Raw genomic sequence first — 18,808 nt, forward strand, 5'->3', positions numbered from 1 at the left:
ACGTAGTTGCGATGTAGAAGTCATACGGGACATTGGGAATATCGTGCACACCTTTGTTACACGCTGCGATCATGCCGCCACAGCGGGACACTTGACGACGAAATAAAGTTTCAAACGATCTGCTACGACGTACGATTCTCAGCGGGGTCCCTGATCGCAGTAGCGTGTCAGACACAGCGATATCGTAACTATATCGCTGGAACGTCACGGATCGTGCCGTTGTAGCGACCAAAGTGCCACTGTGTGACAGTACCCTAAGGTCATGCAAAACACTTTCCTGTTGTACTCATTTACACTTGTTTAGATACTGCTGTTATAAAACAGTTAGGCTGATAACATCCAGTATTTTACCTCAGTATCTGTAAGCCAAAACCAGGAGTGGAACAACAGGAGGAAAAGTAGAATAGAAACACGTCACCACTTCTGGATTTCTCACCCACTCCTGGCTTACAGATACTGAGGTAAAATACTGTCCAAATACTAAACGTATGAATGCTCCCTGTGTGGTTCCCGCCCAGAACGCCCAGGTTTCCAGATGTTGGTCAGAAGCAGCCTCATATAAGCCCATCATTTCTCACTTGTTGCTCTGCATAAAAGTAGGAATTACTCCGCCATCCATGCACAAAAGAGGGTCTGGGCGGTAAAACCAAGCTGAACATAGGACCACCATTTTTTTAATACAGGTGGACAGTCCAAGGGAACGCGAAGAACAACAAGGGGCAGAGTAACAAGTTTAACAGCAATAGACAGAACCATTTTCGATAAATTGAAAAATTGGTATAGTTTGCATCATTAAGCAAAAAAACCTTAGTATTTGTTGGACATTCCTTTTGGAATACGGGGGACAAAAAAAAGTTCTCATAAAATCTGGTAGAAAACAAATCCAACAGAGACACAGATGTGACAGTCAGGTATGATTGGCCAAACAGGAGAAACCATCCATTGTTTCAAAAACTGCCCTGAACACATCTAGCTTCGACTGAAAACATTGTCTTCAATCACTAAATCCAACAAACTTAATTTGTAAAATTGACTTCATCACAATCTGAGAAATTCAGACAGCAGCCCTGTATGAAAACCACATTTGTCATTGTGCTGGCTAAATGAGAAGTTATATTGTGTTTTTAAAACACTTATATAGGTCATTCTTCCCCCAGCGTCACTCAAGAAGCAGGAAACCGCTATTGCCTATACGCTGTGTATCCAGTGCCTCCCCGCTGTGTTTTAGTGCAATGCGGTATAAAAGCAAAAGGATCAGTTATCAATAAGTGCCGCATTTATCTTGTTACTGGAGAATCAACGCTTTTATATAGCTGTAAAATAAAACAAAAGGTCCTCACCCTCTGGGATCCAGCATCTCTATAGGTAGAGGTGCTGAGCTCAATGATCAGCTGCAGCGGTGATTGGGGCAGCGATGCTGGATCTCAGAGGATGTGGATCTGCTCTCACGTGCAGCTATAATGCATTTGAGGACCACTTTTCTTAAAGTGGAAAACCTTTAAAGTCTTGTATTTTAGAGTGAAACTCTAGAAGACTTACATAGACTATTCGTTTACTGCATCCATTTCCCTATCTTTATCCCATTGCTGTATAGCCGAAAGGTGAAAAGAAAAATGAGAAATAAATCCAATAATCATTTTGTGTGGGGTTACTTATTCTGATACTTTGTTACACATGCAATCATTCACAATAAGAACAGATGCTACGTTCGGAGGGGAGATGCCCCCTTTACTCCCCTGCTGTCTCCTCTTTGCCAGCTTTGATTCAGAAGGAGGAGAAAGTTGCATGGAGCAAGAGGTAGCTTTAACCATAATGGTGCAGGAGGAAGAAGAGTCCGCCGCTTGCTCCTCCTCTTCTCGCTCCATCAGCTGGCGGTTCATTGCTATAGCTTCAGCAGCAAATGACGTAAGATCTTTGGCACTACTGTTCCTAAAACAACAATACCACAAGGTTATTCTAGCATTTCACCTACATTATTAATAATCCTGCAATAGCCAATCCGCTCTCACCGTTTCTGGAGACTTGGTATTTTATCGGCCCTATTTTCATACTATAGCATGTGGTTTCAGGAGTAATGTTTACCATGATCAAATCCTGACAGAACAGTGAAACTCACCTCTGAAGGATGATCGGAGTCGGGAGTGTATTCTCTGGAGCACACTGCAATTGCAAAACAAATTGTCAACTTCATTTAAATGGGGTTTTCCGTGACATATCTAAACATGGGAGGTAAGTGTTACTCATTACTCAAATCCACCACAGAGTGGTCTCCATCAGGATTGGAGCTGATGACATCCTGCAGCCAATCTGTGGCTCTAGTCCAGTGTTTCTCAACTCCGGTCCTCAAGACCCACCAACAGGTCAGGTTTTCAGGATCTCTTAGTATTTCACAGGTGATAATTTCATCACCTGCTTCAGCATTAACTCCATCACCTATGGAAATCCTGAAAACTTGGCCTGTTGGTGGGTCTTGAGGACTGGAGTTGACAAAAAACACTGCTCCAGTGACTGACAGAACACTATGTCTTCCAGTAGATGACCACTGCAGAGGCGAGGAAGCAAGTGGCACTTGTAGCAGAGGAAATTCTTACATTGCATCTAAATATTCATGCTACACACTTTCAAAACTTTTTAACCTCCAAAGCTGCTTTTTTTTTTTTAATAAATGTGGTCATTAAAGGGAAAGGGTCATCAGAAAATAGCCTATTGATTAAACCCTGTTTCTATATTAACCCCTTTAAGACCTTGGACCTAGGGAGCCCCTCCGCCCTCTGATCGGCGCCCCTGTGATGTCATCATGACGACAGCCGGGTCACCAGGCTCTGGCAAGTTAGTTAGACCATGTTCCGTGAACGATCTAACTAACTTCGGTTAGTGTAGCAACTGACTCCTGCTGTCAGAGTGCTGAAAGTCCCATAAACATTAAAAAAACAAAACACTATTAAAGTGTAATCATACTGACACAGAATAAAGCTGCCTTATTTCACTACATGCGTAAAGGCATAAAAACAAAACTATTCATGCATTGCTGGTTTTTGTTCATTCTACCTCCCAGAATCTAAATAGAAAGCGATAAAAAAAATGCCATGTGCCCAAAAACGTTATCAATAAAAACGCCAACTCATCCCGCAAAATAAAAAAAAAAAATCACAAGCACTCACATGACTGTCGGCAGAAATAGAAAAATTATAGCTACAAAAATATGGTGATGCAAAATTATTTTTTTTTAAATTGTCTTTTAGTGTGTGATTGCAGCCAAACAAACTGATATAAATCTGATATCGCTGTAATCGCACTGACCCAAAGAATAAAGTAGTCTAATCACTTATACAGCAAGAGGAACGACAAAAAAATAAAACCAATTCTTCACCTGCTGTTGATTTGTTCATTCTGTCTCCCAAAAATCGCAGTAAGAATTAGCTCACATTTATCCTGTGCTCTATGCTGAATGCTTACACTGGGGTTTCCATGTAAATCTCTGAAATACATGATTCAGATGGAACCCCCGGCAGAAGATTCCCTATAATAAGGCAGATGGAGGCACTGTGGACTGTGTGATCTGGCAATAACAGTCTTTTTAGGTGTGCGGTCGGCCACAGTTTTGTGCACTTCTGAGAAAGACACTGCTGAGCAGAGGCTAGATGGAGTGCAGAGTAACTGCTTCCTCACTATAGTGAATGGATCCTTCGGGGTTTTCATCTGAGTCACTCGGAAATTTAGGTGGAAACTGACGTAAGTGATCAGCGTAGAGCACTGGATCCTAAATGTTATGTAAAATGTTCCTAACAAAATCTTCAAAACGATCCACAAAAAAAGCCCTCTCTGAGGTCAGTCATCTGTTCATCTGTCAATGGAAATATAGGGGCTTCTATGTTACTGGTAGAACAAAGGCTCTGGAAAAGTGAAATGGCTCCTCGCCCCCAAAAAGACATTTTGCACATTCTGCGCTCCCAAATCCAAATGTCCCCTCCCTTCTGAGCCCCAGTGTGCCTAATCCACATTTAGCACACACGTGTGGCATTTCTGTAGCTATGAGAGTCTGCCTAAAGTGAGTGTCTCCAGACGAATGGGCTGGGCACTACAATGGCAGTTTGTAATTTTCACTAAGCAACATCCACTGCTTCTTGTCTCTGGAAAACGCCCATGGAGTCAAAATCTACTACACCTGTAGATAAATTCCTAAGTGGGTATAACTTCCAAAATGGGGTCACTTGAGGGGGTGGGGGGGAATAGATTCTGCTCTTCTAGCACTTAGGGGCTCTGCACATGGGGTCCGCAAAATATTCTATGAAAATCTGCGTTCCAGGAGGCAAATAATGCTCCATCCCTTCTGAGTCTCGCCAAATAGCTAAGCAGTACTGTACAGCCACATATGGGGTATTTCCACGTTTAGCAGAAATTGTGGGACAATTTCCGGTGCCATTTTTAACCAGTTTCCAGTGTTAAAATGTAAAATCTGGGGATATAAGAATTTTGGTGGTAAAAATGTGCTTCATTTTATACCATTGGGCAGTGAAGAAAATAATATGACACTACTGTGGTGTCAATATGATCACTGCACCCCTGGATGAATTTATTGAGAGGTGTAGTTTGTAAAATCATCTCATTTATGAAGAGTTCTGCTGTGCTGGCACCTTAGTGGCTCTCCTAGTCATGGCACCTGCAAACCTTAACAGCAAAATCTGCACTATATGATGGCGCTCCTTCCTTTCTGAGCTTTGCACAGTGGCTCAAAAGAATTTCCCAATGAGGTCCATTTGTCCCTATTAGTCCTTAAAAAAATTAAAAACTTGGGGCTAAAACATTTAAATGGTAAAGTGTAATTATTCTTTCTTCACCGCCCATTGGTATAAAATCCTGTGAGGAACATGTGGTGTCAATATGATCACTGCACCCCTAGATAAAGCCATTGGAGGTATAGTTTGTAAAATGAGGTCCCATTTGATGGTGGGGCGGAGCGGTTCTGCTGTACTGGCACTTCTGGGGCTCTGCCAATGTGACATGGCACCAAACTATTCCAGCAAAATCTGAACTCATATGCCACTTCCCTTCTGAGCTTTGCCCTGTGCCTCAAAAGTAGTTTTCGACCACATATATACAACAAATTTTGGGGACCACTCTCCTGCTTTCCTTGCAAAAATGAAAAAAAAAAAAATGGGGCTAAAACATTTGTGGGAAAAATATTTTTTTCTCCATTTTCACAGATAAACATTGTAAAATTCTGTTTAGCACTTGGGGGTTTAAGGTACTCACCACACATCTATATAAATGCCTTGAGGGGTCTAGTTTCCAAAATGGGGTCACGTGGGAGAATTACCACCGTTTAGGCACATCAGTGGCTCGAAATGTGACATGACACACACAGACCATTCCATCAAAGTCTGCGTTCCAAAACATCACTCCTTCCTTCGAGCACTGCGGTGCACCCAAATAATACTTGTACCCCACATATGGGGTATCGGCGTACTTTGCAGAAATTGCTCAACAGATGGTGCAATTTCTGCCGTTACCCTTTTATAAAAAATAATTGGTGCCAAAATAAAATTTTTTGTGGGAAAAACATCTAGATACATTTCTTGAGGGGTCTAGTTTCCAAAATGGGGTCACTGGTGTGTGTGTGTGGGGGGGGGGTTCCACTGTTTAGACACATCACAGGCTCTCCAAACCCAACATGGCGTCCGCTGTCTTCCAGACAATTTTGCGTTCAAAAAGTCAAACGGTGCTTCTTCCAATCTGAGCCCTGTCGTGCGCCCAAACAGTACTTTTCTCCCACATATGGGGAATCAGCATGCTCAGGAATAATTGCACAATAAATGTTGGGGTCCATTATCGCTTATTTTTGTGAAAATAAAGAAATTTGGGTCTAAAGGAAAATTTTTCTGAGAAGTTAAATATTCATTTTTTCCTTCCACATTGCAAAAACTCCTGTGAAGCACCTGAGGGGTTAATAAACTTCTTGTATGTGGTTTTGAGCACCTTGAGGGGTGCAGTTTTTAGAATGGTGTTAATTTGGGGTATTTTCTGTCATATGGGCCCCTCAAAGTGACTTCAAATGTGATGTGGTCCCTAAAAAATGGTTTGGCAAGTTTTGTTGGAAAAAATTTGAAATCGCTGGTCAACTTTTAACCATTTTAACTTTTTAATTAGAAAAAACTGTTTCAAGAATTGTGCTGATGCAAAAGTAGACGTGTCGTTTAAGAGCATAAAAATTAAAAGTTTGACAACTGCAACATTTTCTAAATTTTTTGCCAAATTTACGCCCACCACAGTATCCGCCTGGCACTGGCCATACTGCGGCCTACAGAAGAAAAGCCGATATGACTTATTTTTTCGCAAACCAGCTCTTTATTAGAAGCTTCTGAAAAGATGGTGAATCGGACCGTTCACTGACTTCCACATTGTCCTTGCCCTACCTTTCAGTCTCAGACTATAATCACATGGCTGGTCTCCAAGACTGAGCCAAGCTGGGATGCAATGGTGGCCGGTAAACTTGGCAACAAGCTGTACACTGTAAAGTTGAAAATCCCTCGGACCTGGAGAGGATTTTTAATAAGCTTGCTTTTTATAAACACTTTGTAATTTCAGCCATTTATGAACTTGATACAACCCCTCTAATAATTCATGATGTAACTACTCGTCTCCCCCCTCAAATTAAACTCATCTATATTCAGATTAGAGCATGCCCCATCTATACTTCTAGACAAACAAATAGGGTCTGAGTCAGTCTCTTGCTGCTAATGTCCATGTGAAAAACAGGAACTTGGCAGTCAAATAAATTGAAAGACATTAAAAAAAAAAAAAAAAAAACCTTAGAAGGTGATTAGAAAAAATAAAATTTAGTAATAAACAATGAAAACATGATTTAAACAATAGGTCCTTTTCTGATGACATGCTCTTTGAAAAGGGCCTTATTGCAAGGGGTCATGATTTTAGGGAACGCTACAGGTACTTGGTTCACACAGATTGACACCAGAGAGAAAATACAAAAAAAACAAATGTATAATCTATCTTTACAGTGACATAACTGCCAGAAATAAAATAACCAAGGTGGACATGGGTGAAAATTTGATTTAGGCTAGGTTCACACTCCATTTTTCACCTACAAAAACAGATGATTTTCCATTTGTATTGCCATCCGTATACCAGTTTACTTCTGCAGGATGGATGATGTAGGACATGACGTATATCTATGGCACAAGTTTTCTACAAATGGATGGAAACCTGTACTTCATTCATTTTTGCGCACCCACTAAATTATAACAGGCGAGACTCATTCGTAAAAAAAAAAAATCAAAGTAGTGCATACTGCAATTTTTTACATGCAGACCATCTATTCGTGTATAAAACCATCTATGTGAACTACCACACAATGGTCATTTCGAGATCTGTATGCTGCCCGTTATGCATAGATAGCACATGGACATTTAAAGAGAACCTGACAGATGATACATGCTGCCCGATCCGTGGGTAGCATGTATCTGGCACTAGCTGTTTTGATCTCAGCCAGATATGTTTGAGCCGCTGAAGACTAGTCGAAAAGGCGTGCCTCCGATGCCTCCTCCCAGACCGCTGTCAATGTCTGACCGGTCTTTTCCCTATAAATACAAACACTGAAAGATCTGTCACTAAAGGGGAACGGGCAGAGAGAAACCACTGTGGATCGGCCTTTCCGAATGGTCTAGTACTTCATTGGTCCCCAGCAGCTTTTAAAGTAGGTCTTCCTCTGAAAAGCTGCAACGTTTCAAAGTCAAACCTATGAAATTATACAGGTCGTCAGGATTCCTTTTTTTTTTTTAATGACAATTTGGTAAAATAGCCATTTTTTTTCTTCTTCTGGAATTACAATTTTTACCACTTGAGTAATATTACCAAGAAATTTCTGGTTAAAAAGGTGACTCCATTTTGCCATGCAGCACTACCCAGATATTGGGTAACCGTACCAAGATAAAATTAAAACAGCCGATTTGTAGAAGTGTCAAAATCAGCAGAATGGGGCTCACCGATGACCACGAGATTGTTGTCGAAACATCTGCTACTAAAAGATAGTTCCTTATCTGTTTAGAATTTTTTTTTGGGGGGGCAACAGATCTTGCGCGAGAATTCACCCTTACAATGGCCACAAAAGTTATTACATAAAATTGAATTTTCATTTCCATTGTTTTTCTGAATCCTTAACCTTTGTAATACACACTCTGCTTAAAATTTATTTGGGACTTACCCCTTGCACCCACGGATGCTGTAAAACCTGTGCTGCACTTAGTCTCTTTTTGGCATCTCGTAGCAGCAACTTTGAGATAAGATCTTTGGCTCCAGATGATATGTGAGCCCAGTCTTTATCTGGAAACTCATATTTTCCTTCTTGAATACTTACAAATAGCATATTCTGTTGATGGAATAAAAATAGCGATATCAAAAATTGTGAACGTAAAACAAAAATAAATGAAAGGGCTTGGCCACTTTATGATTATTCTAACAATTGTGTTTGTTACATGACTGTGTGGTACCTACTAGTAATGGTTGTCCTCCTGCAGCTTTCCTCAGACCGCACAGCTCTACTGCCCATAAAATGGCGGCAGATGGAGGAAATGTGACCACACCGAGTACAGCCACTTCCTCAAAGTTCAACCAAAGTTCCTCAAAGATCAACCAATTTCCCTTTGATTAAGGTTTTTCAATTGGTGGGAGCTGATGGATTGGTCATCAACATTTTGTGGACAGGAAAGCGGCTACAACTTTCTATCGACAGAGCAGGAGGACAACCTGTAATACTTACATATAAGGTGAAAAAAAAATATTGGGGACATGACATGCCAAAAAAATAAAATAAAATAAAAAAATAGCCAACTCCTTTACAGCAGCCAAGATGTAAGTCCCTATTCAAAATACCTGGCAAGCGGGACAAGCCTCTCCTCTATCCCAGCCACAAGCACTTCCACAGTGCCCGACGAATGGTGGATAGCCACTCAACATGATGTACAAGATCACTCCAAGGCTCCACAGATCGCAACGCTTGTCATATATTGACGCTTCCTCATTAAATGCCTCAACCACTTCGGGAGCCATATATTCTGCGGATCCACACTGTAGACACAAGGTCAAACATTTAACCTAGATTTGGCAACACCAGGAAGAAAGGCAGTTTTTATTCGGAATAAAAAGTTTAAAATTTCACAAAAAAAAGAGTTGTCCTAGTAGGGACTCTAGGATAGACTACAGTAGACACTAGAGTTGTCTTTATAGATGGGAGAGATCAACTAGTCTAGTGCTGCCCCCCAAGCCCACTCCTTTATGTCCAGCTCCAGTAGATTGACAGGTCTCTCCTTTGTATGTGTACATAGGGATAGTATAGCCATAGACTAGTCCAATAACGATAATCCAGAATTAGCATCTTTGCCCACTCTGACAGATTTGAAGTACAACTGCAAGGAAGACCGAGCATCTTCTGTGTACAGCCGTCCCTCTTCAGGTCACCCACAGACTTTCAATTGGATTCACATCTGGGTTTTGGCTATGTCATGCCCAAGCTTTTTTTCTTCCTGGCAAAGCCATTCTTTTGTTGCTTTGGAAGTATGTTTGGATGTATTTTGATTTGGAGTAATTGGGGTTTCTGTCATGCTGAAAGGTGAAATTTATTTTCAGCTTCTGCAGAAGGGGACTAAAGATTTTGTTGTAAAATTGACCGATTTTGAAATGTTCATAATTCCCCCCCATCCTGACTAAAGTTCCAGACAAAAATATACCCAAAAGATAATACTGCTTCCATCATGCTTCACTGTGGGTATGGTGTTCTGTTGTTGATGCTAGTGTTGGCTTTGCGCCAAACATACCGTTTGGAATTATGGCCAAAAAGTTTACTCTGTCACATCAGACCATAAAATACACCAGAGACAAAAACAAAAACCTTTAAAATTGGACTTTTAACTATTACAATTAAGAGTAAATGTTCAAATTTCATCAAAAGTTGAAAAGTAAAAAAACAAAAGAAAAACACCTCCCACGCCCTTTTAATGGGGGGGGGGGGGGGGGAGATGTTACATTTTTTAGAAAGGGAATTGGACAAGATATGGTTTAACAATCCTACACTGGCCCTAATAGGTCCCTTTTAGCTGTAATCCTTCCTGACAGCAGAGGATGGCACCATAAAACACCAGCAGTCTCTTAACATCCCTACATGCCCCTACTGTAGAACTATAGCAATAAATCAACATGCATTCAGCACACAGTTAATTGTCTATGGTACCACTAGGCTGTGACTATGAGGGAGGCTATGTCTCGTGGTGTGACTATGAATAGAAGTCTTACATATTACTGACTTAATATCAGCTAGGCAGATAATACCGAGGTTTGTATATTTTTAAGCAACACCTACTTTTCATTATCAGTGGCAACCCCTCACAGTAACTCAATAACAGCTGTATGTCACATAACAAAGTGCACAAGTGCTTAGGATGATTAAGGAAAAGTTAATGTAACACAGAAAGTGCAAGAGCATATAGGACACCTTACAATACAGTTAAGGGGCTCTCAACATACCGCCCTGTCACTAATCAGACAATTCAAAAAAGGCACTTTGTAAGCCAACATCACAGTGGATAACTTATCTGGTTTAAGTAGTTCCCTGTTTTTGATGTCTTGTCCCTACGCATTTCGCCCCCTCCAGTTATTGGGGATCATCAGGGCAATAAAGTGCAACTAGGAAAATGTCAGGAAAATTCCACTTGAACAGCTAAACTTTATATGGGATTAATCAGAATCACTGTAAATGATGGCATGTGTGTAGTCACTGCAAAAGGAATCCGTCAGCAAGTTTTTGCCATGTAATCAGACAGCACCATGATTTCGGGACAGAAATCCTGATTCCTGTAATTTACAAGTTTACTGTGTGCAGCAGTTATGATAGAGTCACAGTTTTGTCTTGTGCAGATCTAGCAGAGCTCAATTGTAGATCTGTGTATAACCTGCCCACACAGGGCCAACTCCAGTTTTTCATGGGCCCGGACGAACGTGTCCCAGTGAGCCCCTTTAGCACATACCACAATTCATGATGCACAGAAATATAGGTATAGTACAATGCCAAAGATATCACTTACTTCCTACATTATATGAGTGATATCAATAGCTCAGAAACCAGACTGTATAGTCATTCATGCAGTGTATGCCAGCCCCCCACATGGTGCCCCAGGGTATGCCAGCCCCCCACATGGTGCCCCAGGGTATGCCGGCCCCCCACATGGTGCCCCAGGGTATGCCGGCCCCCCACATGGTGCCCCAGGGTATGCCGGCCCCCCACATGGTGCCCCAGGGTATGCTGGCCCCCCACATGGTGCCCCAGGGTATGCTGGCCCCATAGGACGCTTTAAACATTAAAAAAAAAAAAATTGAACTACTCACCTCGCTGTTCTGCTCTGGACTCCTCAGTGTCCCCATCTTCCGGCTCTCTGCATTGACTGTTCAGGCAGAGGGTGCACAGATGTGATGTCATCACGCCCTCTGACCTGAAACGTCAGAGTAAGAAGACGGGGATGACACCGCAGGAACGGAGAGAATCAAGTTTCGCAAGTGCCAGGGCCCTGAGCAAGCGGCAGGTGGGGGGAGGGGCCCACGTGCAGGCGCTGGCACTGGGCTTCCATAGCACGTTTGTGTCAGACGGCAAGTAAACCCCCCACCTGCTCAGGGCCCTGGAACTTGCCCGGGTACCGATGCCGACCTTGCGCCCACACCACAGTTTTAGGTGTACATTGTAGTGAGCTGCTAATCTCTGCTGGTGGCGTGGTTAGACTCGCATGCATGCGCCAAGTTGTCCTATAACGATAATCTCCCTCTGATAAATCAATGATTTTATTGAAACAGCAAAACACAGCTTAGTGAGTGACATAATGGAATCAGGGTCTCATCATTGTACGCTCAGATTACATATCAAGAACCTGCTGATGGATTCCCTTTAACATGAGTTTAAATGTGATTGTCTAATTCTGAACAAACACATCCCCAATAACGCAACCACATTATTTTATTTTTGTGACTTCTTTTCCCCCTCAAAATGATTTCAGTTTGCTCCGCAGTGGATTTGTACAGCTTATGGGTAACACTAAAGGTGAAAAGTTCTGAACTGATTCTTCTTGGCTTGATTTTTTTTTTACGTGACAAAAAGTGACATTTTACCAGGGGTGTGTAGACTCTTTACATGCACTGTGGAGGAAATACGTTTATACACATTGATCATTTCTGAGTAAAAATATAAGTAATTTAATAAGTGTTTATTTTACCGGAGTTAAAAGTTCAGGGGTAGATATTGGCGAACAGTCACTATTCCACTTGATCCCACTGCCAAGGTCAAAGTCACAAATCTTCACTGGGGACACCTGGCATAGAGAAGACGGGTCTACATTAACATCACGGATTTCAGATCAAAGAACAGATTTTAGAAGCTTCTTTCCTTTACGAGAAGAGGAAGAGTTAATGGCTTTCCGATACGTTGTGGGCTGCCTGAACTTCAAGAAATATTAACCATGCGCGGTTGGTGAAGATCTGCAGTGTAAATTTACCGACACCGTGAATTTAGCATCTGCAGCACAGAACGTCAATTTAAGCTCAATTTGCTGCAGAGAATAAGACCAAGCCAAACACAAATCCTCTTTAGCCCACAACTGTGGTCGGTGCAATAGTAACCCCTTCACATGATGTATGTTTACGTCATATATCGTGTCCCCAACTTTGATGCGGGCTCCAGTGCTGAGCCCGCATCTTCTCGCATATGACAGTTAAATCATCAGCCATCATGTGCCTTTAACAGCCGCGGGTGGCTGTACTTGGTATCACTGCACTCAGGAATGTTTGATCAAAATATAAAATAAATTAGATCTTTAAACTAGAAGAAAAAAAATAAAAAATCAATTGAAATACCAGAATTACGTTTTTTTGGCTGCAACAACACTGCAGTAAAATGTAGCAAGAGGTGACCGAAACATCGTACCTACCTCTAAACGGTATCCACAAAAGCGTCAGCTCATGGTGCCAAAAAATAAGCCTTCACACAGCCCCAGAGCCGGAAAATCGGCAACAAACGCAAAACGTTTTTTCACACAAATTTGGGAACTTTTTTTCACCGCCTAAACTATACATGCTTGCCACCTGTGTACCTGCAGTGACCTAAGGAATTACCAGGTCAGTTTTACCATATAGTGAACATGGTAAATGATTTAAAAAGAAAAAAAAAATGGGGGAAATGCCCTTTTTCGCTATTTCACCGCACTTGGAATTATTTTCCAGTACATTACATGGTAAAACAATCATTCAAAAGCACAACTCGTCAATACGGCATTATTGACGGAAAAATTAAAACGTTATGGTTCTTGGAAGAGGAGGAAAAGAAACAAAAAAAAGGAAAATGGCCATGGCGTGAAGGGGTTAAGGTTGAGCTACTCTAGTATGACATCCAGTCTGATCCCCCGTGGCATCCTAACACTGAAGTCTTCACTTCCACAGCCGGCATCCAGGGCGCCGCTGGCATTTAGTAGGTTCCGTGATGCCATGATGTCACGTGAGGCCTGGTGATTAGGTGATGACTAGGTGCCCAGACGTGAGGACGGCCCTGGCCCAGTTTCTACGCGAGCCCGGACTGGGCACCAAACCAGGACACGTCTACAATGACATGTGAATAGTCTATAGTCCATGTGCCCACAGATCACCTATTGACAATTTACACATATAAACTCCACAGCAGATCTGTTCGGTGTGGATGAATCCTAAAGGAGTTATTGTTCTTATTCTTCTAAAGCCTGCATGACATAACGCAATACTCACATTTGCCTCCTCCAGTGTTTTTTTCTGTCAGCTCCTTTGTCATGCCGATGTGTAGTACTAGTGATGAGTGAAGGTGCAGGGATAATAGTCCATGAGCCGGGCCAGATATCGGTACCACCCGGAGTGACTAATTTTCTTTGGTATTTTTAGGTAGATGCATGTCTGTAGTTTATTTTTTGATATGATAGCCCTTACATATACGTAGCTTATTAACCCCTTCAGCCCTAGGCCTATTTGTACCCAAGTGCCTAAGCCAATCTGACCTGTGCCACTTCATGGGCTAATAACTTTGGAACGCTTTCACCTATCCAAGCCATTCTGAGATTGTTTTCTCGTGACATATTGTACTTCACGTCAGTGCTAAATGGGAGTCAATATATTTTACCTTTCTATATAAAAAAATGCTAAATATTCGGAAATTTTGGAAAAATCGGCAATTTTTTAACTTTGAAATTCTCTGCTTTTTACAAAAATACTGATACCCCCCATAATAGTTATTAATTTACACTCCCCACATGTTTACTTCATATTGGCATCATTTTGAAAATGAAACCTTATTGTTTTACGACGTAATAGGGCTTATAGTTTTATGCGCAATTTTTCACATTTACAGCAAAACCCACTTTTCAAAGGACCAAGTCACTTCTGAAGTCACTTTAAGGGGCTTACATAACAGAAACCACCCATAAATTACCCCATTTTGCAAACTACACCCCTCAAGCTGTTCAAAACTCATTTTTAAAAACTGTTAACCCTTTAGGTGTTCCACAGGAATTTTAGCAGAATGAAGGCGAAATTTCAAAATTTCATTTTTTTTCCAGATATTACATTGTAATCCAATTTTACCTGCAACCTAGCAAGGGTTAACGGCAAACCCAAACTTGGTTACCCTAATTCTGCAGTTTATAGAAACACCCCACATGTACTCGTAAACTAAAGTATGGGCACACAGCACAGCTCAACACGGAAGGAGCGCTATGTGGTTTTTGGGTGGCGGATTCACTGGAAGAAATCTAGGGGGCCATGTCACATTTGAAGGCTGCCTGAGGTACACCCACAGTGGAAACCCCAAAAAGTGACCCTATTTTGGAAACTACACCCCCAAGGAATCTTTTAGGGGGTATAGTGACCACTTTGACCCAACCAGTGTTTCACAGTAGTTGGAAACACTTGGTTGAGAAAATGGAAAAAGTGCATTTTTTACATGAAGGTGTCATTTTAGGCTCATTTTTTTATTTTTAAGAGGTGTACCAGCAAAAAATGCACCCCACTATTTGTTCACCAATCTCTCCCGAACACAACAACACCCGATATGTTGTCGTACACTGCAGTATTGGGGAACGGCAGGCCTCGGAAGGGAAGGAGCGCCAAATGGAGTGCAAATTTTACTGGAAGAAATCTAGGGGGCTATGTCACATTTGAAGACACCCTGAGGTGCCCCAACACACGCACACACACTGACACATACACGTTCTGTGCTGAACAGGACTCTCCGGTCTTCTCTGCAGAGCTCCTATCTCCCTCTGCTTGCATGGAAAAACTTCCTTCCATGGCTAGAAGAAAACCATGCAAGGGACCTTCACCATCTGGATGAAACACTGAAGAACATCACAAACTTTCGCATCAGTGTGTCGCAGGGATCCTTCGAAAAGCTCTTGGATAATGAATCTTGCACACTTACCCTGAAGCTCTTTCAAGTTTATCTTGAGACCCTCAGAAATGAACAACTCTCAGCATTCTGGATGTCATACTTGGACATGGTCGAGACCATGCTGGCCCTGGTTCGAGCTTCAAGAGAAGGCAACTGGATGCTTCACCTAGGAGCAATCCGACAGATGATACCATGGTGTTTTGCCTATGACAAGGTCAACTATGCCCGATACCTAACCTATTACTATGCCACAATGTCTCGGCTGCCCATAGAACACCCAGAGGTCCATGAATACTTCATGCAAGGTGGCTTTTCGGTCCAGATCGGTAGCAAGAATCCTTTTGGACGAATTCCTGTGGACCAGACCATTGAAGAGACAATCAACAAAGACACCCAGACACCAGGGGGCACAAAAGGCTTCAGCCTCAAAGTTGGAGCTGTTTCCAGGTTCTACCTGACATCAGAGTACCGCAGTATGTACTTGAGGCAGCTGAGGGCCCTGGTAGGCCAACAATATACTGACTTCAGCCATTCAGACCTACAGGTGTCTAGGATTAGAAGAGATGAAGCCGATGTCCAATCTTTCGTTCAACTGCTGGAGACAGGTTGGGTGAACCCCTTCAACAAAGAGCATAATGGTGAACTTATCAGTTTGTCAACAGCGACTGTAGCACCACCAGATGTAGCCAAAGACCTTCAAGGGGCATACAGTATAGGAGAGGATGCATATCAAACATTCAAGGATGAGCGTTTGGGTACCGATAAGCCAACTACATTGTTTCATGACAAGATGACGAAGAACAAACTTAAAACGTTCTCTAACATCCAAATGAAGACACGCAGACAAGGTCTTGGCAAGGAGGTAATTTTGAAGGCTGACAGAAACCTATTTGGCCAGATGATACTTGTAGCTGAGAACAGAAAGCTACAAATGAGTGATGTCTTGACTCATCCCCTGGGTCCATTGCCATGGGCACTTGCCAATGGTGATGGGTCTATCCGCAAGACCAACAAGGCTGCCCTCGCAAGGGAGTTGGAGAGGAATGCTCGTCCTGCAGAAGTGATCCCCGAGCCCTCTGCAACCATCATTGATGGGATGAGCCTGGTTCAGAAACTGAAGGGAAACAATGCAACATTTGGCCAGCTAGCAGGCACAGCAATGAGTCGCGCTATCCATGAGGGTGCTAAGAGCAAGCGCATTGATATTGTCTTTGACGTCTACAAGGAGACATCCATCAAAGATACAGAAAGAGTCAACAGATATGAAGGCACAGGGATCCATTTCAAGAACATTCAACATGGGCACAACATCCAGCAGTGGAAAAAGCTTCTAAGTAGTTCCTCCAACAAGGCAAGTCTCATAAAGTTTCTGGTAGAAGAATGGAAGGCGAAACACCACAGGGAGAAGCTTGAGGAGAAGGAGCTGTATGTCACATGTGAGCAGCTCTGCTTTAAGATCACCAAAGAACAGTGGGAAGAGGCTGCTGACCTTAAGTCAAATCAAGAAGAAGCAGACACACGCCTCCTTCTCCATGCTCTTCATGCAGCAGAATCTGGTTACAAGTCGGTCATCATCACTTCGGAGGATACTGATGTCATGGTCCTGTGTCTGGGCATGTGCCACAAAATCCCATCCCACCTGTTCCAGAAATGCGGTACACAGAACCGGACAAGATTCCTGGATATCACCACTCTGAGCCGAACATTGGGAGGCAGCGTATGTGATTCATTGATTGGTATGCATGCATTTACAGGCTGTGACACCGTCAGTGCATTCGCTGGCCGTGGGAAGATGACGACACTCAAGCAGTTGAAGATGAACAAGACATACCAGGATGCCTTTCAGGAAGTTGGTCGTTCATGGGAAGTGTCTACCGAACTTTTTGAGAAGTTACAGGAAATCACCTGCCACATGTACCTGCCAACTACCCAAACAACTGAGGTAAACAGGCTCCGTTATCAGCTGTTCTGTGCCAGACGTGGAGTGGTAGAGTCAAGTCAACTCCCTCCTTGCCAGGACTGCCTTTTCATGCATGCACTGCGTGCAAACTACCAGGCTGCGATCTGGAGGAGAAGTCTGCAGAGCCAGCCATGGGTTGCAAACCCAACAGACTGCGGTTGGATGATAGATAACGACGGAAAGCTTGTTGTCAAGTGGATGCAAGGGGCACCAGCACCAGAAGCTATTATACAGCTACTGTCCTGCAAGTGTGTGCGGTCATGTGAACTTCCTCAGTGTACTTGCCTCAGCAATGGCCTGAAGTGCACAGACATGTGCAGATTACAGACATGCCAGAACAAGGGTACTGAAGACGAGCCAGTAGAACAACAGTCAGATTCAGAGTCCGATGTTGAAGATATTATGGAGTAACATATATATATATATATATATATATATATATATATATATATATATATATATATATATATATATATATATATATATATATATATATATATGCACATGACATGTTCAGTGTGTATTTACATAACTTGGATTAAATTTTGTTACAAATACTACATCTAGTCACTCCGGGTGGTACCGATATCGTCATATTTGGTTCTTGGCTCATGCTAAAATTCCTGTGGAACACCTAAAGGGTTAACAGTTTTTAAAAATGAGTTTTGAACAGCTTGAGGGGTGTAGTTTGCAAAATGGGGTAATTTATGGGTGGTTTCTGTTATGTAAGCCCCTTAAAGTGACTTCAGAAGTGACTTGGTCCTTTGAAAAGTGGGTTTTGCTGTAAATGTGAAAAATTGCGCATAAAACTATAAGCCCTATTACGTCGTAAAACAATAAGGTTTCATTTTCAAAATGATGCCAATATGAAGTAAACATGTGGGGAGTGTAAATTAATAACTATTATGGGGGGTATCAGTATTTTTGTAAAAAGCAGAGAATTTCAAAGTTAAAAAATTGCCGATTTTTCCAAAATTTCCGAATATTTAGCATTTTTTTATATAGAAAGGTAAAATATATTGACTCCCATTTAGCACTGACGTGAAGTACAATATGTCACGAGAAAACAATCTCAGAATGGCTTGGATAGGTGAAAGCGTTCCAAAGTTATTAGCCCATGAAGTGGCACAGGTCAGATTGGCTTAGGCACTTGGGTACAAATAGGCCTAGGGCTGAAGGGGTTAATAAGCTACGTATATGTAAGGGCTATCATATCAAAAAATAAACTACAGACATGCATCTACCTAAAAATACCAAAGAGAATTAGTCACTCCGCTTGGTACCGATATCGTCAAATTTGGTTCTTGGCTCATGGACTATAAGGTGTTATCTGAGCATGCTCTTGTGCTAACCGAGTGTTTTCAGTGTGCTGGAATAATATGTACGAGACCCCA

General features: G+C 42.1%; 1 protein-coding gene across 1 annotated transcript in view; it reads right to left on the reverse strand.

Moving 5' to 3' along the window:
* Positions 1–253: 253 nt before the first annotated feature.
* The window catches only part of MKNK2 (MAPK interacting serine/threonine kinase 2), a 49,980-nt gene continuing 31,425 nt past the window's right edge, over positions 254–18,808 (reverse strand). Inside the window, exons 10-14 of the mRNA XM_077272265.1 lie at positions 12,267–12,362; positions 8,887–9,081; positions 8,219–8,383; positions 2,117–2,160; positions 254–1,929 (exon numbers count right to left, since the gene is read on the reverse strand). Coding sequence (XP_077128380.1) covers positions 1,653–1,929; positions 2,117–2,160; positions 8,219–8,383; positions 8,887–9,081; positions 12,267–12,362 — 777 coding nt within the window. The 3' untranslated portion in view covers positions 254–1,652. The remainder of the gene's footprint in view (positions 1,930–2,116; positions 2,161–8,218; positions 8,384–8,886; positions 9,082–12,266; positions 12,363–18,808) is intronic.

This window comes from Ranitomeya variabilis, chromosome 1 (genome assembly GCF_051348905.1).
Source record: "Ranitomeya variabilis isolate aRanVar5 chromosome 1, aRanVar5.hap1, whole genome shotgun sequence".
Taxonomy (NCBI): Eukaryota; Metazoa; Chordata; class Amphibia; order Anura; family Dendrobatidae; genus Ranitomeya; species Ranitomeya variabilis.